Source organism: Ornithodoros turicata, chromosome 3 (genome assembly GCF_037126465.1).
Source record: "Ornithodoros turicata isolate Travis chromosome 3, ASM3712646v1, whole genome shotgun sequence".
In the NCBI taxonomy this organism is placed as follows: domain Eukaryota; kingdom Metazoa; phylum Arthropoda; class Arachnida; order Ixodida; family Argasidae; genus Ornithodoros; species Ornithodoros turicata.
The window spans coordinates 32,875,349-32,899,992 of NC_088203.1; the positions used below are offsets into that span (position 1 = coordinate 32,875,349).

Sequence of the window (24,644 nt, forward strand, 5' to 3'; positions counted from 1 at the left end):
GCTTCGGACACGGCATGCTCCTTGTTGACAGCGGTTCATTATGTTCTGTTGGTTTGAGGCACAAAACAGAGGTGCAAACAAACAATAAAACATTATGCTCATAATGGTAACGCGATTGTATGTCTTATAGTCATTTTTTTTTGTGTATTATTCACGTCTCCAACTAACGAAAAGTGCCAGTGTCTCACATGAGGCAATACGCAGGGTGGCGGTTCGTGCTGTTCGCGAAGCGATGCAACATAACGCGGCTCACCTCGTATTCGTTCCTGGAAAACAAGGCAAACAAAGTGCGTTCTTTCCGTTTGCAACTTATTGGACTAGTTCAATGATCGCAACTTCCACTCGCACTCCAACTGCACGTCTCCATTCCCTCTTGGAGGAGTGCTGACCTCAATCCACACACGAGTTCCCGATTTCATTGCACTGCGTGTCTTCACCGTGCAACCGAAAAGAATCGACTGGCGGCAGACTGATCAGACGACTAATGTTTCCGACGCCATGTTCTGTAATAAAAAAAAGAAAAGAAAGAAGAAAGGCAGCAGTTTCTGATGCGCATGCGTCTCTCGGCAGAACAACGCGCGCGAAAGGGGCCCGCTGTCACGTTGACAATTGTCGGGGTGAGAGCGCAGCCGAGGTCACTTGCGAGCCCTAGGAGTGGACGCAACGTACAACGTCACATCGTGACGGAGGTGCCCGTCATTTCTCACGTGTCTTCAACGGGAGTAGGAGAGAGCTCTCCGCACTCGACTGCTGCGCGCAATATTTTTCTGCTACGCTCATATTTCTTGCGTGAAAACGTTATTTAGTGATCGGGCATTCCATCACGATCAAAAACTAATTTTTTTTTTCTCGGTCTCAGACTGCTCCTTTAAGAAAAACTGTCAGAATATGTTAATTTGCTTTTGCAAGCTTATTGGCGCCGCCAGGCGCTCTACCGCACTTGTACCACAAGAAGCGTTCGAGCAGAGTGCTTCTGCCACGGCAGCGGCTCTTCAAATTTGTTATCTGACGATAGCCTCCTGAGCAGTTTCAAGGACATCATCCACAATTTCATCTTCGGTCAAACTGCCAGCAACAGCACCACCATCTTCAATTGTGACGTAGTCCGAAAGTTGTGCCAAAGAAGGCAGAAGACCACAACAGTGGCTGTTGTGTACCCCAATGCAGGCAGAGTTTAGCAATTTCATAAAACCGCAAAGGCGAAAGCAGTTTGCAATTGCTTCGGAGTCGATTACGAAGTCTTTATGGCAGCTTGGCGTGCAGTGCAGAAACAAGACTGTGAGACACGTGGATGCTTGACGCATGCTTGAAGGGAGAGAGACGATGTCACAGCACCGATAACCATAGTGATACGAGCGTGCATGTTCTTCTTAGTTGCAGAGTGGTGTCACACATTACCTTCTTTGTCGAAGCGATCGTCAGGGTTTGGGCGCACGCTGTTTGTGGAGGCTCGGCGCGATGTCATACCATCCGAATTATGCGGTGGCAGTGAGACGTATTAACGAGTGTTCCTTACAACAGAGTTACATAGGAATCTGTCGGAACCGCGCGAGCAGTCGGAAGTATCCGCAATAATGGGGGCCGAATGATCAAGGTTTTTACTGTACAGTAAATCTCGGTTATAACAGCCCCACTTATAACGAATCTTCGGTTATAACGAATGCCTCACGAACGACCGTCAAAATTTGTATTGAGTCTATGGAAATTGCCCCCGCCTATTATGAACGAATTGCCGGGGAGCCTTCGGTTACTGTGACCGAAAGAGCTCCCTCGACCACTGGAGAAGGCGAGCGCGCGACGTCAGACGCCCGCGGATTTGTCAGGCGCCGCTTGCACGTGACCTCGCTTTGCAGCCAATGCGCTGTCACCATCAGCGCGCGCTGCACGTGCACCCGTTTGGCCGATGATTAAGGCGCCATGGATGCAGGTGAAGCGGGAAACTTTGCGAAACTGCTTCAGAAAAGCTGGATTTGTTCATCAGGCACTGGCTACAAACGCCGATCGTGAAGTGGACTTTGGTGTGCGTGATACCGACACAGAACTTTGGGACAGAGCAACGGCTGCGAATCTGACTGACGGCTGTCAGTCTTTCGAGGAGTTCGCGACAGCAGATGACGACGCACAGGCCGTCGCGGATTTGAGTGATTCGGACATCATTGCCGACGTGCGCCCGCCGCCAAACGAACTTTCCGATGACGATGATGATGATGACACAGTGTCTTCCCATCCTTACATTTTAACTACAGTGGAGGCACTCAAGTACGTTGCTTCGCTCCGCGATTTTGTGTACGCGAAGGCGCGGCCCACCTGGACCACCTTGACTTAGAAAACGCTGTGATCTCCGCAACTGTGTATAAACAGGCGCCATTAACGATGTAATTTCAATGAACGGCATACATGACTCATGTTTCTTACACTGCTGGCCTTTTGGATCAAATTTTTTGTCCATTCCATTTATAGCGAACTTCGGATATAATGAACGGGTTGCGCGCGACCGTCGAGTTTGTTATAACCGAGATTTACTGTATATGAACTTCCACAAGATCGTCTGTCCAGAAAATGTCAGCAAAGTAGAATGGTACAAGTACAACACCGCTCAGCATGCACGTCTGTTGAAAGAAAACACTTTGTGAAAAGAAAGTACTGTGCTAGACTGAAGGAAAACAACTGTGTGTTTTTGTGTCACATTCCATGATAGATTTTCCAACAACAACATAACTGCGTGAGGCTTTGTATGGCGTGAAATTCATGACCGCATCTATTGATTCCGTCACAGAGGTGATGTCGGTAAAGTCTTACCTGAGATATCTCAAATTCTCCTCCTGTGGCATAAACGCTGTCAGTGTGGTCACCGTACAGGTAGAACTTCCTAATGGTTCCCATGACAACAGGGTTGGTACGCTGAGTCCTGATCTATAACGAAGAATGTGGTGATGTTGTTTCAAGCATCTGCTCGCTCAATTCAACACAAAGTGATAGTCCCTTGTGTTTTAGGGTTTCATGTTCTCCCCAAATTGGGATCGAAAAGTACGCTTTATACTGGGAGCTGTAAAACTGGGTAAAATTGGGTGATATCGTGCGAAAGAGCAGATTTTTGGGTGAATAGAAGAAGCAAAAAGAGGACGGCACAAGGTGACAAGAGGCAAAGTCAAATGAGAAGTCCCTAGTGACTACAGTTTAACCCTTTCCACTGCAAGATCATTGCATTCATTTTGTTTGTTCATTCACATTATTTTGCACAACAGTGGTGGTGGCATTTCAATGATATACACTGCTCTGGAAAAATGAAGTGAAACAAACACCTTGGCTTCTTTTGCAGAAAGGTGCAGCAGAAACCCTTTTGTCCCGCGAGAATGTTTCTGAACTCAAAGTCGCGCAAGGTTGCCGTTAGGTTGTTATCACTGTTGGTCAGGATGCAGCACAGATTTTTTACTTTCATTCCATTTCTCTTCTGCACTTTCTTGTGCGAGATATCCTAGCACTCTTGCTAACAAGTGCAATTTTTAAAGAAGCACAGAAAGCACTTCGGTCCTTTTCCCTTTCATTTAAACCAAGCTGTTAACCTGCCAATTAAAATGCACTATGCAAAGTGATTCACTTGACACGTGTATTCCATTTTAAAATTGGGACTGCGCGCAATGGTGACAGTGCCTACAACTAGCCACTCTGGTGGCTATGACGTTATTATGGTACAGCCCGTTGATTGGTATAGAAAAACGTTATCTGGTACACAGGGAGAACTGTGAGAGTAGTGAAAAAGGAAACAAAATAAACATGAAACGAAAAGCACCACCCCCAATTCGAGTGCGGCTACTCTTGTAATCGTAACGACATCACTGGTAATGCTTTTCCTCCTACTCGAATCACCCTGCAGAGTGAGTAACGCGCATGTCAATGTCCAGGTGCATTTCTTTTTTGGTGTTCCTTTCATGGTGCATGGTGCATGGTCATGGTGAAATTTTTGGTGTTCCTTTCATAATGCATCAGAAACACAACGTCTTTGAGATGGCTTTCTGGGCTCCTTTAAAGGCTAGTGCAGTTTTGTCCCAAGCTGTACATCACGCTAGAAAAAGCCTCAAGGACTGTGAGCGACCAATTAGACGGCGCCTACACTCACACCAATTCTTGTGCACGAAATTCCCTCCCCTGTTTTGCTGGGAAGGCTGTCAGCTATTCAAACTTCTGTTCTTAAAGGGACTATGAAATTTCCCGAACCCCCATACTTTTTTTCGCTGGAAACTGTTCTTTCCGCAGAGAAACTAATATGCCACAAATTTTTCTGGCCAAAATCGCTCCACTCTGCGAGGAGCGCGCGCTGGAAATGTCTCTTCCGCGTTCCTCCTCTCCCGCATATTTCCCTGTCGATGGTGTAACTGTACGGACCGCACTTCGGTTCCCCGTGACGTCACCGGTGTTGCACAATGGCAAGTAATGCCATGAGCTCGCGCTGTGGCCCTGCCGCTACTGCCGCCGTCCAGTCGCACATACAAGGTCACAAGGTCTCTGGTCGCGTCTGAGGGTTGAAGTTTGAAGCATTACGTTTTCTTGGTTGGAGGCGTTCGGATAACACGCTATAATGAACAGCTTTTCGCATGTGAATCGTTTGCTACAGTTGAACTGGCAAGTATGACATGTGAGCTGTACTTTGTTCGTCGAATGTATTCGTCGTCTGATCTGCGGCCGTTCCCAACAAGGAACTCACGCACCTCCGTGGCGTTGAGAGTTTTGCTGACGAGTTACGTGGGCCTCTAGCGATTCACCGCAACACGTATTGGTTGTATCGCCGTCACCAATGGAAAGTGTCTGGTGGTTGCTTGGCGTTGCAGTTATATTTACGTCAGTTGCAGTTATGTTTACATGTTACAATCTGACAACAAAGGAAGTGCGTTGTGAAGTGAGACTGTGATATTTGGAAGATGCCCCCTTTGTTGCTCGATTTGTTTGCACGAATTATCGTAAAAGACTGGGTGACTTAATGGTCTAATGTTTTGTTTTACTTTGTTTCAACTCATTACATTTACATCATTACTGTTATTATTTAAAGGAGCTTCGCGCCTTTAGGCGATTTTGATTTACTCTGCATTTATTGTTACCTTTGCGCCGTTTAGGTGGATGTTCTTTCCCAAGTGTGGACAGGTATTGTGATTGTGCTACACCTTGATTCAGACGACACTAAGCTCATTATCCAGTACCTTGAAGAAGTTCAGCGTACGCTTCGTAAATTCGATCATGCAAATGTCCGCTACAAACACGAGCAGCTAGTCGATGGCACCGCATCGTCTTTCCACTCCGGCGGTCCGATTATTGTGTGGCATCAAAAGCTGTCCATCTCGGCACTGATAAGCATGAAACATTGGATACCAGGCGAATATTGACGCAAATTGGGGCAACCAACTATCCAACATCGTCTCGGCATGTCGACGAAAACCACAGGATGCGACGGTCGCGCGAAAGCTGCTGTCATGGAGATTTCCACTCCCGATGAACGCATACGCGGGATCCTACGGCGCATGCTCCTGGCGTGATTCCTCGGCTCGGCAACACGTCACGATGACGTGTTGCTGAGACGGCCGTGGTCCCGTCAAGTTGCCCGCTGTGTCTCCGCTCGGTAGCTCGCCACGGCGCGGCGCCAGCTGTCCTCCCTTCGCCGCTCTGTTTAAATTCACTCCCGAGAAAACTGCTCGCGCAACGAAGGTAAAATTTCGGTTCTAGACTCAGAAAAATGTCTTCTTTCGAACGAAACGAAGAAAAAAAATGGTTTCATAGTCCCTTTAAGGCATCACATTCACATGACCCTAGATCACTGAGCAACAGAGCCATAGAAATCTTGATGGGAGTTCATAATAGTCAACCCTGTGTTGCAGAAACCACATCTTGGTAGAAGCAGACCTTTCATTTTATATAGCCATTCCTAACTACAGGCGTCAATCATCTTAGCAGCAAACTAAACAGTAGTCCGGCTCAGCTACCTAGCACTCAACAGTTCTAGTAGCATGGACTTCTACTCACCAGCTGTCCTTCTTTGAACCGCTTCCCATCCCACTCAATGGACCTGTAGACTGCCCATGGAAACTGCTTGTACTTGGGTTTGTCCTTGCGAGTGACTGTGTCAACAAAGTCCACAAAGCGCACCTGCTTGTCACACTGCTCGTGGCACGTCTGTAGCCACTCGACAAATAGCTTCTCAATGCTTCCTCGCTGGACCTGTAGGGCACGAGCATGTGAGGTTAAAAACCTGCTAGAGGCACACCTGAGATAGAGGCTTTCACATCAACCCCCATGTCCCCTTGCAATCTCATGAGCTACCTTCTACAGGATCATGGAGAAACAGTCACATAATAAGACTTGTGTATCGTGTGGCGTGGCAAACCTGTCACTACTAAAGGAGGCATCATAATGTCTTATTGGGTATTCGATTCGCGAACCGAATACCTCGAGTTATTTATACTCGATTCAAATTCGAGAAATGGAATATCCACGCACCCCTAAAAATAAGGGATTCCGTGAAATTGTGTGCCAAATGAAGAATTCCGCAATAAATTTGGAATTCCGCAGAATTACAGAAAACCGAGGACCTCAATCATAACCAAGTCACTACTGAACTACTCTCCGTTCACTCTCCATTTGCTGATGATCCAAAGAGAAACTGGTATAAGCCACTGCACGACATTTTACATGGCATGCTTTGCTCATTCTGCACCCACATCAGAGAGAGATGGCAGAGGCATGCATTACACCATGCTAGACTCAACTGGGTATGCTCTGTCAATATCATTTTGCCAAATATCTCAGGAGAGTGTAAAAAACTGACATATACACACAAAAAGGAGAAGAAAAAAAAAAAAACCTTCAGACATCGCTCGCAACTATAATGCAAAGGGTGCATTTTCCTTCTCTTCAGCACAGATAGTTTTCACGTACACCTCCTCACCTGCCCATTGCTGACCCGAGCAAAGATTGTGTTGTTTTTGTCTCGTAGTTTGTTCTCCAGGTCCATAAAGGTCAGTTTGTTTGTGCTTACTTGGAAAGCATCGCCTGTCCACAGCACACCAGACACTCTAGAAAAGGAACAACATGTGACCGATCAGGCACCTCCAGGCAAAATCAACAGCTATGTTTCTACTGAACAGGAGATTTCACAATGCAGTGATTTTAGAAGCTCAAGAGACGACAGAGGCCAGAACCACAAGTTTGGGAGGATACGCCACACTTAAAGGAGTACAGAGGGCTATCAAAAAAAATTCAGGTTAAGACGTCTGATGAGAGTGTGTGCGTCATTTTGCCGAATAGCGCGAAAGGTTTTGATATGTGCAATTTGTTGCCAATTTCGTTTACACGGTCTTTCAGGTTTTACCTAAAGTTACAATGAAATTATGGGGGAATGGGAAACCCAAGGCTCTATCCATGCTCTGTGATTTCATCGGAAGTATGCATAACAAGAATTTCTAAATTTCAATCTAGTGCCTCAATGGTCATGCTGTCTCTGTTGCAGAAGGACAAGCACATTTGAGGAAGAGCCCCGGATAAATCTGAAATTCTATAGGACTGACCACATTATTTGCAGCAAAAAGAAACAAGGGAAGAAATACAGTACGATCCCATTAATTCAAACTTCCTTATAATTCAGGTTGCTGTTTGGGCCCCGCCAAAGTCAATGGACTTCAATGGGAGAAAACACCCACTGATTCCAGCACACTAAGGCATGTAATGGTCTACTCGAATGGGAATGCCCAGCTCTGCCAGACAACGCATCGTCCCAGAAGTGCCCAAACGTGTGCCAGCTGGCATACTGTTGGTGTGTGTGTGTGTGACACATTTAGTTATAAAGCCTTCCATTTGCTTGTCATATCATACTACAACAATTACTCATAACAGTGATGGAAGCCAGCCTCGAAGCAATCTGGCACAGCCACTGGCGCAAGCAAAATCGAGTTTTGGCACAACTTCGCAATCCACCGTCCAAGGTCCACAGGTGTGTATGGTTACTCATTTACAGAGCCTGAAGTTTTGGGTGTAACCCAATTCTTCCCCGAATATGCATCCAGAATTGAAGGTTGCCTCTTTCACTGAGACGTCCATAGAAATGCACACAAACTTGTTTGGCAGCTAATGCAGTTACATCACTGTCTGTACCAAACCAGTACAGTTAGTTCGAGTCACTGAGCCTGACTGTCCCCCGAATTTAGCATACTGGAAACTTTTCCACCTGAATTCGCATGAATTTAGAGCACATGTTCATTTACCAGATTTTTAGCCCCCTAATTCAGAAAAAAATATTTCCCGAAAACTTCTGGTTCAACTCATTTATGATATGGAATGAACGCTTTCCATGTCCAGTTTCAGTTGCATTGGGTCTGGGCTGTCCTCAGCAATTTTCCACTTAATTTAGAGGGGGCAAGCTGCTGTCCTCTCTCCATCTGTCCACATCTGTAGGCCACTCACAGCCACAGTTGCTTCGAGGAAGTAACACAGAACTTAAAAAAAAGGGGGGGCGAGATCGGAGAGCCGCGAGGCTAACCTAGCGTAGCCGCATCCGAGGAGTCAGTGCAGAGCAAGCGTGACCTGTCCACATTCGCAGTGTGTTACGATCCTCAAGGGTAGCAAGTTATGGTGAGCGTCAACAACTGGACTGAATCATACCCCTTGATACACCAAAGCGGCCCTTGGGAATCGAAAAGCGGTCCTGAAGTGTGGAGATCACCTCATGCCTCTCAGCTAAAAATGCAAGCAAGTTGTATGCCTGAGCTTGGGATAAACACAAACGATAACACAGAACAAACAGCACAATCACTGGAACATCAGAGTGGCTCGCGAGCCTCGAGACTGCTTCACTATGGTGGCCATGGCTAGCTGTGCTTCACTATGGTGGCCATGGCTAGCTGGCATCGGCTTCAACCGATTAAGCCAGGTACAATGTCGCTGTAACAGCTCCCTCTCACGTTTAAATTTTGTGAAATGCTGGAGTGCTCCGTTTTCTCGTGACACACGCAATCTCTGTGGACTGCGAACTAGTCAACTGTTCCACGCTTTTGACACAATTTTGGCACAAATGCAGCAAAAACACCCACTACGGCACTGGATGGTGCAGCACCCCGTGATTGGCGCAGCACTTCCACCACTGTTACAAGCGATACTTGTGACAAAGGAAAGAGGAACGAGGAACGAATCTCTGCAATGGTGTGCAAGAGGGCGCAGAATGATGCTGTTTACTCATGGTCAGCAAAGTAAGCAACATGAATAAAGGTGAGAGCGCAGGCTAGCTGGTGAAGCATTCTACTGATTGAAACACGCCCGAGACATGAGAGGCTGTGACTGTGTTGTGTCGTCCCTCTTTCTATCCCGGGTCTCGAGGGTTTAAATCAGTAGAAAGCAAGCAAGTCTCGCTGATTTAAGGGGTTCAAGACGTTTCCTGTTGGCAACACTGCCAACCAAAAGACGTAAATGACAGCAAAGGCGTATTGTCAGTGAGGGTTGGCAATATTCATCGACTATCCTTGTGTTTGCTGACCAAGAGCGAGGGGGGGGGCTCCACTTCCTGGATGCCGACCAATAGGAGGACGCGGAGGACAGGCACTTCCTAAGCCTCTGCTCTCGCCTAAGAGATGGCGCTGCATTATTGTTGTTTCGCGTGTCGCAAGGTTTCTGCCATGGCGCACCAATCTAACCAATGGCTTCTCTGTCTGTAAACATGGGAACAAGTCTGGTTAACGGATAGCGAAGCAGTTGGTTAAGATTGGTGCACCATGGCAGAAGCCCTGCGGCAGGCAAGACAGTGACAGCTGCAGGTTAACGGATGGCGAAGAAGTTGGTTAGATTTGTGCGCCATGGCAGAAGCCTCGCGACACTCAAAACAATGGTAACACCGCGCCATCTCTTAGGCGAGAGCAGAGGCCTGGGAAGTGCCTGCCCTCCGCGTCCTCCTATTGGCCCGCATCCAGGGGGCGAAGCCTCACTCGCTTTTTGTCAGCAAACACAAGAATAGTCCGTGCAGCAAAGCTTAGCGAGCCGGGACATGTCTTCCATGCACCTATTATGCAGTGCCACACATCCAGCCCTCAATCAGAGCAACACACTTAAGTTGGAACTCTGCTTTATTTGGGATTGTATGGGACTGCACTGTATGCCATCGCAACCTATGGCCCATCTTTCCTTTAACAACTACAAAAAATACACCAGATCTTGGACGTTCTCCATGTTTCAGTCCATAGGGAGATTATCATAGAAATGGACATACCTGTTAAAGCACTCCAGTGGGACATTTCGTACCATCTTCTTTGGTGTTCCACACCACTCAAATTCCTCGATAGTTGTGTAAGGAATAAGTCGACCGTTCCAGAAGCATTCAAATATGGGCCGCTGCCCTCGTGCTGGCTTCAGGTTGGACCCCAGATGAGAGTTGATGTCCTCTTCATCCTCACCATCCTGCAGTGCTATCATATCATAGAACACATGTTTTAGATGCAAAGTGCATACACCACAGTAAAGCATGAAGACAAACAATGTTTAAAAACTGCACAAGTACAATGTGGAAGAAGAAATGTAGCTCTGTCCAGCTTTAGGAGGTTCTGAAAGCACAAAAGTTAAGAAACAAGGTAGCATCTCAGAACAATTTCGATGTGAGGAGCTCTTGTGCAGACTCCCACACAAGTTTGTTACACATTATGATTCATTCTTTCATGAGACATAGAAGCTTCTATGTGATGCCCTCAGCTATGACACTTTATCTGGAGCACGAGTGTTTAAATGGCACACGTGATTCTTGCTGGGTAAAGAGCCGGCAGATGATGACAATTTCTTCTGTGTTTTATATTTTACATTTTCATGCTCAGGCACACATGCGGTGTACTAAGACATCATCGTACTGATCTGTGGGCATCTGCGCAGTAGACTCTGTCGCATTGTCATGCAAGGCCATGTACAGTTGGGGACACGGTTAGCTGAAATCGCCTGTCAGTATGCCGCCGTCCCATATCACCTCAGTTGCGCTTGAAAGTGTTGTGCCAATCTTGTATTTGAGGGTGGGCTATGTGCAGCATGTGTTTATTATACTCGAAAGAGAAATAGTCTTGCAACACCTGGAGATTTGAGACGCGATAAACCACGGAGTGCTGATTTTAGACAACCGTGCCCCCTACAGTACAGCTTTCAGTGTCACACGACTCGTCATTAAGCACAACGTCACTGTGCATCCACATCCCTCGCACTCGCATGACCTCTCACCGTGCAATTTTTTTTCTATTTCCAAGTCTGAAAAAAAAGAAAAAAAAAAGAAACGACTAAAAAGACAGCGCCACGAGAACATTGAAGCTATTCAGCACGCCTCACCGATGGAGATGACCACCATTCAAAGAGAGGCATTTTCAAGCTTTTTTGAGGATTTGCAGGAATACTGAAAAAATTGCTCTGATTGCGGGGTGCACTACTTTGAAGGTGACAGAGACCTATTAGTTCATAACTGGATTTTCTCATTTTTTACAGACTCCGCCTTGGAATTTTTGGGACAAAGGTAGTAGAAATGCTTTCGATGATGACTGTCGTGCATTCTGCTATCTCACTTTCGCCTGATATCCCCTAATTAAATTGTTAATTACTTTTAGGTAATCAGTCATCTACTAGTTATGTACCCTCCGTGAGAGAAGGTCTGCCTGGTCGTAAAAACCCTCCTGCAAAAACGGTATCTATGCTGCTCTTATAACTTTTTAATAAAGAGTCTGTAAAAAATGAGAGAAACACCTTGCATACATGAAGAATCCTCTGCCACATCCACAACAAAAACAACAACAACAGAGGCATGTTTCAAAACGTGTAAAAAAAGGAACAATTTATGTCTAACTGCACAATGATGAGTTAGGACCGAAGAGTGGTTTTCAAATGGAAGTGCCAATGGTGGGGCTCCCAGGGCGTTGGGAATCTTTGAGACCTGTATTGTTCCCACGACATGCCATGTTTTGCTAGCATTCCGTAACCAGTAAAATTAACGATTTCTTGCAAAAAACACATGAAACAAACACCTGATGCAAAAAAGAAACAAAAACAATACAGCCAGATGCATGAGGTGCAATATCTGAAGCTGCTGCAAGTGCAATGCAAACACCACCCACTGCAGTAGCCAAGGTTTTTGAAGGGTTGCTGTTCCTATGTACAGGGAAGGATCCAGGATTTCTCGGCATGTGGATGTTTAGTATAGGACAGCATCTAACATACACAGCCTAAGGTCAACTGAAGCATTCAGGGACGGCAGAAATTGACGGGGGTCAGGACAACCGGATAAACCTCCCCAAAGGTCTGCCTTTGCTTACATCTACATATTTGTGTACGTATGCCGCATAGGGGTACTAAATGCCCTTATCAACAGTGTACAAATATTTGGCATGGTAACAAAGAGGTACCAGAGCACTTTCGAGTGGATAAGTATACGTATAATTTGTTTGTCCACTGACACAAAACTGCGCTCAAAGGGGCACGAAGCTACAGCCACTCAACTTCTGCAAAGCTGCTGTTAGACAGCAAAAAGTGACGGTCGTGACGGTCAAGAGCCAGGGTCATGCTCTTGTGGTCAACCATCATGTACCACGCGAAAGTAGCTCCTCTGTCCAACTCAAGTAGTAATTGGACTTGGATATCTCTGAGGGAACTTCTTAACAAAAGCTTTTGCTTCCAGCTCTCCAGTAAACAGAACAGAAAATATGACACCAAAGTATTATCAAACTACTTCAAACAAGTGCGAAAGAAAGAGAGGAATCTTTTATATATTTTCTTTGCTGCGAATCTCAGGCTTTCTCAAGAACCACGCAAGTTTGCGTGGTCTACTGCATATAATTGCTACAATAGAGCACATCACCGTGTACAAACAGAAAAGGAAAGGAAGGGAAGGGAAAGGAACTTCCAAAATATGGATGACAATAGTTGATTCTACATCAGCAGACCTTTATTATAATATGCGAAACAAACCAACCCAACAGAGCCTTGCAAACACCTGGCATGTCCCACGAATGTCCCAGGTGCGTTTTAGAGCACAAGAATTAGTGTGAGAACATATACTCGGAGCCCTTTAGTGTGATGTCACCTTCCTTTATGCTTAAGTATGCACAGACAGAACAAAGAGCTCTGGGTAATGCAAACAGCGTGGCATGCAGCACTTCGGTCACATGTGGCGCACAGCAGGTACAAGATCATACTGCTTATCATTTAGCACTGACGATCACCATGCAACGAGTTTCTCTCTGGGCAGCGGAGGAGGTAAAGTTTGTAGAAGCCACGTGACGAAATGTCTGTCCTCTGACAAGGCAGCAATAAGAGAGTATTTGTAGACCAGAATGAGAAGGACCAATGAAGTCGCCCGACGGACAATAGGGAAGGGGAAAGGGGAAGCTGGGCAGCCGTGCGGACAGCAGCCCAGTTGCCTTTTTGCATGGTGAAATTAGGCAAATCATATCTCAATGTACGTTTCGGGATTTTTATTCAAGAAGGCGGATTTAAATAATGACACGTTCCAATTCTGGTATCTCATATTACACTGAAATTGTCAAAGACAATCAACAAATTTCAGTTCAAAAGCAGCTTTGCTGCTTTTTGCCAGGCCCTCAGTATTCATGTATTTTTTGCATGAGTAAATAAAAACATCAGATCAGATCAGTTAATTAGACTACAGTACTCGACAGCTACCTGCCGCTGTAATGTCAGCTTAGCTGAAGAAACATACAACAGGGAAGCCATCCCATGTAGCCCTTTTTATTTTTACGAAATTCTCTTTCCGTAACACCGCTGTACCCCCCGCTTTCAATATATGCAGGGCCCCTGCTGTACTCAAATTTATGTTTCTGTTGTTCCGAGATCAAACTCCACTTAAAAAACAAAAAGGAAAAACAAAGCTCTTCTTTGAAGCTGATGCACAAAGCACCACAAGACATTTTACTTTTTTCATATTTTCTTAAAACTAACCGCTATGAAATTCATTCAAACATCTATTTTTTGTCAGCACGGTTTAGGAAAATTACAGCAGCTGCGAAAAAAAATAAGCAATAAGATGATAAGAGACATCTTCCATAACCACCTGTGCACACACGTGGCACCTGAGACCTTCAAGGCACCAGGTAACATTCTCTCTGCAGTAAAAGGTGGTGTCGTACGGACCTGATTCAGGTGGAACACCAACACATACCCAAGGGACATGACATCGCGACAGCCAAGGGTTTTGTGATTGGGTGATACAAATGTGGGTTTGTTTTGGTGCATGACAAGTGTGGTTTGCTGAAGAGCCACTGAGGTTAGGAAAGAGCTGAAGTATTGCTAATCGCTATCACTGAGTAGTTCTAAGCTTCTCTCTGTCTGTCTGTGTCTCTGTCTGTCCGTCTGCTGTATGTCTGCCTGCCTGCCTGCCTGCGTTTTGTACCCAGGGATGGGCAGTATTTAAATACATTGTAGTTAAAATACTATTTAAAATATAAATACATGTATTTATATTTTGTGTTTAAATTCTTATTGTATTTCTCTTTTGTATTTAAATTACTTGAAAAATGTATTTACAATTCTATTTAAATACACATTTTTGGGTATTTATTATTGTAAATACTTATTATATATTATAATATTAAAATTACTCCTAAATACAGAATATCCTGACTCATATCTTAAAGTTGCCCTGCATTTGACCTTTCAGGAAGAAGGGCGAGTTTGGGGCGCAGTTATACCATGTTTGCGCTAGCATGCCGTATTTGACAAACCATTTGTTTTTATGATCATCGTTATTTCTATAATTCCAGATGACATCTTCCTCACAGTATTTATGACAGTGGTTATGGTATTTAATACTGGATTTATATTTATATTTAAATACTCATACTTAAAAGTATTTATGAAGAGTATTTAAATACTCCTTTCAATGAAGTATTTTGTATTTATATTTAAATACTCAAAAATTGTATTTATACCCATCCCTGGTTGTACCATGTCTTGTGTTACGGGAATTTTCTTTTTCTTTGGCGTCCCCTACTCCTTAGTTTACGGTATCTGCCTGCACTACTACTGAATGAAAACATAGGTCGCAGAGAATTTAGAAACACATGGAGTTTTGCGTTTCTATATTCTTGTCAGGTTATGCAGCATCAGCCACACCTCTCTGGGCATTTTTTGTCAATATTGTAACGACAACAACGGTGTGTTACGCTTGGCCATTCTGCCTCATTGTGCCATTATCATTTTGATGCGGAAAGAGGGACACCTCTTTTTGAACAGTAATGGGGTGAAGCTCCACTGCAATCTATCTCCATATTGCTTTCTAATCAATGGCACACGGTTGAATACCTGTTACTGTGTTGCCATAACGTCTTCGGCCCAGATAACAGTGATCCTCTTGGTAGGCTGCAAACAAAGAGTTCAGGTACAGCATGTGCCCACAAGGGGGAGCAACCTTCTCCAGTCTACAACCAGTCTATACTGCCTATAGTGAGCATTGCCATCACTCTTGAGTTGTTGGACTGCCATATTTGCAAGTACGGTCAGATGGAACACAGTGATGGGACAGTGATTCTGCTTCACTTCCATGATTAGCGTTCTTCGCTTTTGGGCTAAACCCAATTTTTCACGGTACTCGTACCCCGAACCCACTTTCTGAAATTCGGGTACAACCAGACTTCTAACGGGAATCCATGAGGTCCTCAAACTCGTGATGTCGCGTAAGCCCTCAGAGTGAACAATGATATCATCCAAAACAGGTCCAGGAGTAGATCTGAGAGAGTAACTCCGTTTATAATCCTGCCCTGCCGATCCTAAAGACTCGTTTTCATGTGCGAGCTGAGACACGTGTTGGAATTTCCCCAGTCCTTCAGTGCCCCAGTTACAGGTGCCTCTTGCCCGGTGTTGTGTTCCCACCAGTGTGGGTGCCACAGGCTATCACAGAACGCACATAATAAAATGTGTTCCTCAGTCAGAAAGAGGCTCAGCACAGTGTATGGTAAAAAGAGGACAGAGGGCTGGTGCATCTCAGTGCTCGAATCTCAAAATTGTAATTCAAGAAAATGGAATTCAATATCAATTGTAATTGTGCAGAAAACTGGGGATGCACTGTAGTCTTGGCACTTGGGAGCTGTGAGCTTGTCGAGTTGCCACAGCGACTTTTTTTCACAGTTCCCGCCACAAACAATTTTTGAAAATGAAGGTATTATTATTACTTATTATTATTATTACAGTCTGCCTGCATGTCTACAGCAGCTGTGACGGCGGAAGAATGTTCCCTCAGCCACGCTATATGTAGATGCTGAAGAAATCTTGAATGGATAGTGACGTGCTTCAAATGCAAACGATTGTGTACGCAAAAAAGTCAATGTGAAGCACAATAATGACACGTAGATATGTAGCATCCGAGCTTTCGTACACTTGCAAAGTTTGTGTGCTGTAACCACAGAGCAATAAAAATTCTGCTTCCTGGACTCATTTTCACAATAGCGGCTTGAGTAAGGCTTCGGTTTCACCCGTAAAATTGCCAAGTACACATGAAATCCTCGAGGAAGCACCCAATTTCCCGCCAAATTTCTCTGTGAAAATATCACTCCATTTTCTCCCCCTCCCCAATTGCAAAAACTATAGAACCCAAAAACGAAGAACCTTACTCATCATCTTTGCTGCATATTCACATATGTAACTGACATAAAGTACGTGTAACGTGATTCCTCTGGTCGATTTAGAGTAAGCACACAAAACCTAGAGCTGCCAACACAAACAATCACACGCCAACAACGAGGCTGCTGAAGCTGTAGCAGAAGGTGTGCAGAGAAGAGAGAGAAAATTTTCAAAGCAGAGAACTCAGCGATGCATCTGCAGAAGATTCTGAAGCTACAGCAGCTGAAGTTCCAGCCGGATCTGAGCACTCTTTCATTGAGCGAGTCAATCCGAAACTACTAGCAAAGCCACAAATCTGATCTTGATTCACAGGTGAAACACGCATTCTTCATCATAGAGCGAAGAAAGTCACTCCTGATCGACCAGTGTAATTCACCATCACAGTTATCATGCAACAACAAACGAACAGTCATCATGCTTATTTTGTTTTGTGAAACAAGGCATGCCAAGAGAAGGCACGTCTTGCTTATGACAAATACTGCAAAACCTTTGATTTTGCGGCCCAACTTTTTGCAAAACTTCGATGCTAAAATTTGTGGCATGATTGGCTTTGTCATACTCCTGTGATTACCCTTGCTACACTTAATGAGAGCGGCATTGCACGTACCAGTACTGCAAAGCAGTTCAAGTGCTTGCTAGCAACCTGCACAACCAACTGTTAGAATAAAGTTTCCGGTTGGAAACTGAAGTGTCACTTATTGCTTGAAATCTTTGTGCCTCCTTGAAATGCATGAACTTTTGAATCCTCGAAATTTGCAAAAATGAGGGGTCCACCAATATTAAGGGTGATACAGTAGGCCATAAAACATGCAATGACACAAGCAAGTATACAAAAACATGCACGAAAAAGCATGCTCTATTTGGCTATCTAATTTGAGTTTTGGAGCACCCTGGAGCATTCATATTTCATGCCTTGAAGCGTATCCAAGCACAAAAATATCTCGTTTTGAAGCAACATGGAGCACGGTACTTCACATTTTAATGGCACCAAAGTACAGGGGAATAAACACACTTAAAGAAGTATAGTATGGAGGAGGTGGAAAGTCACATATGAAGGCAATGTTAATAAAGAAGCTCATATGTTAATGCCTTGCCTGTATACGTTAAGGCCATGTGTGTGACCGAAACAAAACAGCGAGTGTAAGTCAGTGAAACAAGCTAGCAAACGTTAAGTTAATAGTAGACGAATGCAGGCATGAAAATAAATGCTTAATGAAGTGGGGCTTCCTCAAAAAAATTTCTACGAACCATTCACAGCTTTGCTTTTTTGCATGGTTGTTTGTCCAACTGTCAAAGCTTTTGAAATTGCACACTCAAGGCTAGCATTTACTTCGCAAAGAAGTACAGAGAAAATCACTTGCACGAGGTGCACAACTGCTCTGCATTGAGGAGAAGTGCTTTGCTGGATGCCACCTTATCTTCAAAAGTCTTCCTTTGCTGTGTGGGTTGATCGTGCCCATTCACATCCTCTGCAGCATTCCTCTTGTTGTCTCGTTCCTCAATACTGAGCCTCTGCACATACTTGGCACTCGTGTGCTTACCACTTCTCAGCAAGTCTAATGTAAGAGGCACCTGTGTTGTATCTCCATCAAAACAGTGTAGGTAACTTTTGATATGACGCATTCCATTAATGCTAGAAATGCTCAGGGAGCTACGACCACCAAGAAGGTGCCTATTCTCACTAAAACCTCTTCCGCCATCTCCATTGCCATGTGGCAAGCAAAGGAATGCCTTGACCACCTTGGAGAGTAGGGGGTATTTCTGTACCCCTGTCCTTGACTTCAAAGAAAATATTTTTGCCCAGTAATCATCGAACCTTTCTTGCAAGCGCAGAGCACTCCTGTCATTGCTGCACTTCAGCATGTGTCACTCGTCGACAAGTGATGGCACCTGGTCATCACCCAGCAACCGAGGTTGTTGCGCCGCAAGATACTGCAAGGAACGGACTTCCATTTCAGCACTGTCGTAGCAGCCGACAGAAGTGGACAACGAGCACCGTCATGGACGTTTCGTCACAACGCGTATCTCACGCATAATTTTCCATCGAGCGCGTATCATGGTCATTCTTCCAGTTGTGGCCTGGCTGCCACATTAAACACTTCTCATTCAGCCTTGTCTGCTGGTCCTTCTGTACTCTACAGTTTGGTGACCCGAACACTACAGCGTACATGGCGCAGCCACCAGCCCTTACAACTCCCTCCGCCTCCAACGATGCCTCAGTGCCTTCGTCGATCCAGCACTACGCCATGCGGCTGCCGCCCTTCTGGAGTAACAATCCTGGCGTATGGTTTCTACAGGTGGAATGTCAGTTCGCCCTCTGGGGCATAACATCACAGCTGACCAAATTTTCGCCATGTGGTGAGCGTATTACCGCAAGAGATTGCCACCCAAGTTGTTCGACATCCTTTCCGCTCCACCCGCAGCCAACCAGTACGACGCGCTCAAGACCACACTGGGTGGCGACAAGATTTGCAGTCAGTGCAGTGCTACAGGTGTGGAGCATACGGTCACTACTCTCGTCAGTGTACGGTACCATCAGTGGGAAACGGAAACGGCGGGCAAACTGGGGGCATGCCCGCATTCAGCCTTGTCTGCTGGTCCTACTGTACCCTACACTGTCATACTCCAGAGCAAGGAACCTCGTGTGCATGATCACCTTGTTGTCTAATGGGAGCCCCTCCAGAAGAGTGCGTGGTGTGTCAACCATGCATCACGGCCCTCCAGCTTGAACTTCCAGGAAGAAGTTAACAAAGGATACCACAACTAGTTAATAACCTGCATTGTCTTCTTTTTTAGCCCTTCTGATTGAGAGGGCTGCAATTAGGGGGTCCTTACTTGGTTGGTGCCTGGGTCATTGTCAAATTGCCCTGTTCCCCGTCATTCTTGTCACCACATCGAGCAGGTACGATTGGCACTTGATCGTGATGTGTCAACTTTTACAAAGGCCGATCCGCTTGGCAACGTGCTTGAACACATACGTGCTTCCTAGATGATCCAGGCTTACAAGGAATCAGAATCATGGGATGCCAACACCCACACGGGACTCGTGACGGCTGGACTACTGTCTCCAGTTACAGCGGAGGAGAACTGAACACTTTGTGATGTAATGCAGGATGTAATGGCGTAAGAAACAGTGTACATAAGTTGCCTCAGCATCAGCAGTAAAATTTCTTACATATTTCGTTCACGTCTTTTTCTGTCATCGCTTCGAATATTTCGCGCGACTTTAAATTCGTGAAGAAAAGAGCGCTCGCAAATTTTGCAAAAATTACTACTTAATATATTTTTTGAACACATACATGCAAGGCAGAAATACTGCCCTTGTGCAACCCACAGAAATGGCCAATCATAAACAGAACTAAGGTAGTTCTAATGGCACGATTAATGGCATAAGCATTTTCTTATGCGAAACATATTAAAAATACATCAAATATAAACTTGATTGCACACCCTCGCATGGGTGACAGATCGCACACAGCAATGTCCAAAAGTGATGCAATAAACGTTTCGGAATTGTTCAATGGCAGAAGGGATCACTTTCAGTAGTGTTACCGCATGGATGCCCATCAACAAATAACCATGACAGGTTCCGAAATGCCCCTTTGCACATCAGTTTCGTGAGGACAGGACAGTGGCCATTCTGCCCAGTGACAATATGACAAGGTTTGCGTTGATTATACCTGATACTGAGAAAGACTTTGTAACTGTTCACCCACTGGGGAAGAGGTAGAAAATGCAGTTGTGTGGAAGAATGAAGCTGTGCCATTGGTGTTCTCAAGGAACTACAAAGCAGTGAGGTTGAACAGAAAATTTGATAAATAGAGCCCAAAAGGAACAACTGTATCTTTGACTCCTTGATACACATTTTAGAACTCTTTGATACATTTTTTTTAGGGGTGTGCGAATCCGAATATTTTAAGTCGAATCGAATATCGAATCAAATGGGGGACAAAAATTCCGAGTACCTAATCGAATATCGAATATTTGTGCAAAATTTACAATATGTGACTTTCGCACTAAAAGCTTCCATTTTGTAGCCCATGGCTTTCGTGTACTTTTTCTGGCATTAACTGTCACAAGAGAGACATGCAATTCTTCTGTTTAAAGCCCCTACTCTTTAATTTTACATGAGAGTGCTTCCTGCTTTTCAGGTGAGCCTACACTTACTGGAGTACTGGAGTGGTTACCTTCATTTCAAAATTTTATGTCAGGCAGTAGCAAGTTATACGGATGAGGCTGTAATTGTTTCAGACAACCACAGGCCATTTGTGAAACAAACGAATTGGTATCCTGCCTCAGCTTTGCCATGAACGCCCCTTAGTTTCTTTGCACTCGTCCTAGGAAGTTGCACTACTGAAATTTTAGATGTAAAGGACATCTTTAAGACACCCTTCTTGTTCGTGGGCTGTAGTCATTATTCAAGAGTCCTAACCTTTTAAAGGCAACCTCACAGACATCAAATCAAAGTCCCTCGTCGTCACCGCTAAACTGCATCTGGGAGGGGCGCCGCCCCTTCCACAGACGATTTCTACAAAGCTAACTTTGGATAACATTATCTTAAACTAAACACCGTCTGGCCTGTGTTGGTCCTGCAGCAAGGGCAATTTCGTAAAGAAGGCTTCACCTCATGCACGGAAGCATCAGGTGAAGCCCACTTTCGGGTTGTGTCGTTCATATTCGTGGAATAGTCGAATATTCGAAAAATCGAATATTGAATATTCGATTCGCGAATCGAATAGTTTGAGCGTTTGATATTTGATTCGATTCGAGAAGTCGAATATTCGCACATCCCTAATTTTTTTATAATCAGAGATTACACACTCCTCACATTTCACTCGATAGCAATGCCCCAATGCAAAAAAATTCCAGTGCTACTTCATTTTTTGAACCTTCAAGTAGAAGTTGGAAGTCACACTTTCCAAGTTGTTGCCAGTGATCATTGCCAGTGTACCAGAGAGCCACGTCTCACATAACTGAGCCTCTATTGACTTCTCTCAATTGATCTCCCTAGGCACCAGTGTAGCATATGCCAAAACAGGCCAGCACTTACAGCAGCCTGTCACTCTGCTCAGTAATCACACAAAATACTGCACACATAAAACATGCCTGCACCATGCATAAGAACTTGTCAGATTTTTTAACTCTGGAATCATAGGCAGAAATCACAAATTTTTAATTCAAAAATAATTCCGCGGTGGGTCCATTAATGCAGTCCCAAGAGTAAAGGCTTGCACAAAAACATGTGTGCAGATCTGCTCCTCTTCAAGCACATTTCACCAGGGGGCTTCCAGATGTGGGCAATACATCATACCAGATATTAAATGTGAAAAACGTCACTGTGGTTAATCTTTCATGTGGATGTGGATACGAATTATGATGCATTAAAGGGACCATGAAATTATTTTTGCGAATTCCGAGTACTCTGCCGTAATCCCTCACTGTCATACACACGTAGACTTTTAACCGTATTCAGTGCACCGAGGCACAGTTACCACACAAAAATAGTGGGACGTGACCGCCGGATACATCCCTTCGAAGAGAGCTTACGTCATCAACTTCCAGTCCTCTCAGCCAATTGCGAACGACCAGGAGCACACACCCCGCTGGACCACGTGGGTGCATGGTTTCAGTTTGGACGACTTCAGTTTGGACAACGACCAGGCCAACGACAGTTTAACCAGGGCTGTGAGAATAGCCCTTCCAAAACCGAAGCAAATACAATGCGAACAGTTATACAGCCAAGGCAACTGTGAAGGAAATGGTTACGTAACCGAAGTGAATAAAAGGCAAATAGTTTTTCGGACAACGGAAGTGAATATGAAGCGAACAGTTCTATAACTGAGCTAATGACACCTCAGCTGATGCCACAAGCATAATTGTGAGATTCGATGAAATCTTAAAGTGCCACTCTGGACTCAGAAAACAGTGTTTATTTCATTTAGTTCATGAAAAGGATGTGCCTCAAGGATTCTATACGTGAAATTTCAATCCTGTTTACGAACGCTGTGCATTTCTGTCAATTCTTGAAGATTTGCTGATCTCCATAAGTTTCGACGACACAACGAGCGAGCGACGTAATCATAAGCCCACAAATTGCAATGGTTTTCTGGAAAGGGCACTCGTCTCCTAGCAACAACGCCGGCGTCTAGGGAGGGTCACGTGGTGGAGAAGTCATGTGAGACTGATCGAAAGAGGGGGAAATGGGAGAGATGTCTTCTCCCTCCTTTGTGTTTTCTCCAAGGTCGGAGCAGTCGGATGGTATGTCTGGTGTCACTAAATAGAGTGCAAAGTAGCGACGCTGAGCCACGCCAGCGAGCGAACCTCCCATGTTGGGTTAGTCGCAGCTGTGTCCCCTAGCAATGGGACTCCATCTCCCCTTTTTCTGCCAGAGAACAGCGCGCAGTTGAGCTAGCTCACAACCGAGGAAACCAGTTTGGATGGAGGGAACTCAACGCAGACGGCGCGTTCTTGGAAGGAGAAACCCCGTGACACGAGCGGCCCAATCGCGGGCACCGAACGGCGGCTCCGGCGCGGAAAAGGAATGCGATGCTCTGTACCCTTATTTAGTGACTCAAGGTATGTCACGTGGGGCTCCGCTAACGAAGTGTAAGACGGAAGACACGAAGGGCAACCATGTTCCCAGATGAGAGCTGGGCACTCCGTCGAAACCCAACATGACGTCACAGTTCTCAAAAATAAAAATTCATTTCCTCTAGCTTTCACGTCACATAGAGCCAAAATATTTTGCAGGAATGTAAAGTGAACATAACTTTGGTAGGATTCTGAAGACACGAGATTTAGTCCGTAGTGGCACTTTTAGAACCCTACTGCAATCAACACATTTCTAACTATGTTCATTTTGTCAAACATATTCCCGAACACTGCTAGTATTCTGCATATAACAGCAGGAAGAGCATCGACAAGAAGCATCCCCAGGAGCCCTGCCAGAAGCATTCAGTGCACACCAACTGCTGAGAGATGCCAAGCCGAATACAGGCAAACAGATGTTCGTCGGGTGTCGTCCCAGAGTGTCAAGAAAATGTAGCAACACCATCTTGATGTAGTTTAAACAAGGCCTCCCATGTGAGAGAATTTCACTCAGCTAGACAGCTGCAAGCTATCGCACCTGCATGGGTGATATATAGGTATACAGTCGCCGTCCGATGTTTCGGACTCGGCGGGGATCGCGCAAAAGTCCGAATAATCGAGCAGTCCGAAAAAACGAATTTTGCTTCAAAATAAACTTTACTAAGCCCTAGTAGGCTGGAAGAATTTGTCGATGCGTTCCTAACGTGCTTCCAGCTCTGCCTGATAACATCAGCTTCTATTTCCCGAAGCGACATTTCGTCAATGTACACTATCAGAGGCACCGTGGTCATCAAGTCCGCAAGTCAGCTTCACCTAACGCATGCGTGCTTTAGGTGAAGCTCGCTTTACAGCGCTGTCGCGCGACTCGCGGGCAGACTGCACGTGCTGGGCCATTGGCCAAAAATGATACGACAGACCTTTTCTACTCAGAGGAATGGAAAGTCAACAATCATCACAGCCAATTTTTTTGCTTCATTACTGTAGTTGGTTGATTTCTTTTGATACGAATTTCAGATGATACCAATATTTTCCGTCACCCCAAGAGAGAAATTCGCGGGTTGGGCAAACAGAGTCCGAAATATTGAGCGACGGAGCTGCACGGCGTCCGAAATTTTGGACGTTCTTATACATCACCTCTATGGGACCGGCGGGCGTTCCGCAAACGAGTCCGAATAATCAAGCATGTCCGAAAAATCTGTCGGCGACTGTAGACACGGATGTTCCTATGAAACAGCACTCACTTTGTTGTGTACCTTACCCCGCTTCGTGCTTGTGTGCGCAGATTCAGAACTATTCAAACGTGTTTGGTTTAAAAAGGGAGACACGGCTAAACTCGAAATTGAAATACAGAATTCGATGCAGTATCAGAAAGATACGAATATATCCTCACAGCCCAACATTAAACACTCACTTTTTCATACTTTCCATATTTTAACGAC

At 45.1% G+C, this 24,644-nt stretch overlaps 1 protein-coding gene across 3 annotated transcripts in view; it reads right to left on the reverse strand.

The window, feature by feature from the left end:
- The window catches only part of LOC135388394 (structural maintenance of chromosomes flexible hinge domain-containing protein 1-like), a 127,805-nt gene that overhangs the window by 75,367 nt on the left and 27,794 nt on the right, over positions 1-24,644 (reverse strand). For 2 of the 3 annotated variants that reach the window (XM_064617952.1, XM_064617954.1), the window contains 5 exons: positions 15,304-15,360; positions 10,235-10,430; positions 6,932-7,058; positions 6,010-6,204; positions 2,800-2,913 (listed from right to left, as the gene is read on the reverse strand). In XM_064617952.1, the coding sequence (XP_064474022.1) occupies positions 2,800-2,913; positions 6,010-6,204; positions 6,932-7,058; positions 10,235-10,430; positions 15,304-15,360 (689 nt within the window). The remainder of the gene's footprint in view (positions 1-2,799; positions 2,914-6,009; positions 6,205-6,931; positions 7,059-10,234; positions 10,431-15,303; positions 15,361-24,644) is intronic. The other variant, XM_064617953.1, reaches the window with a different exon arrangement.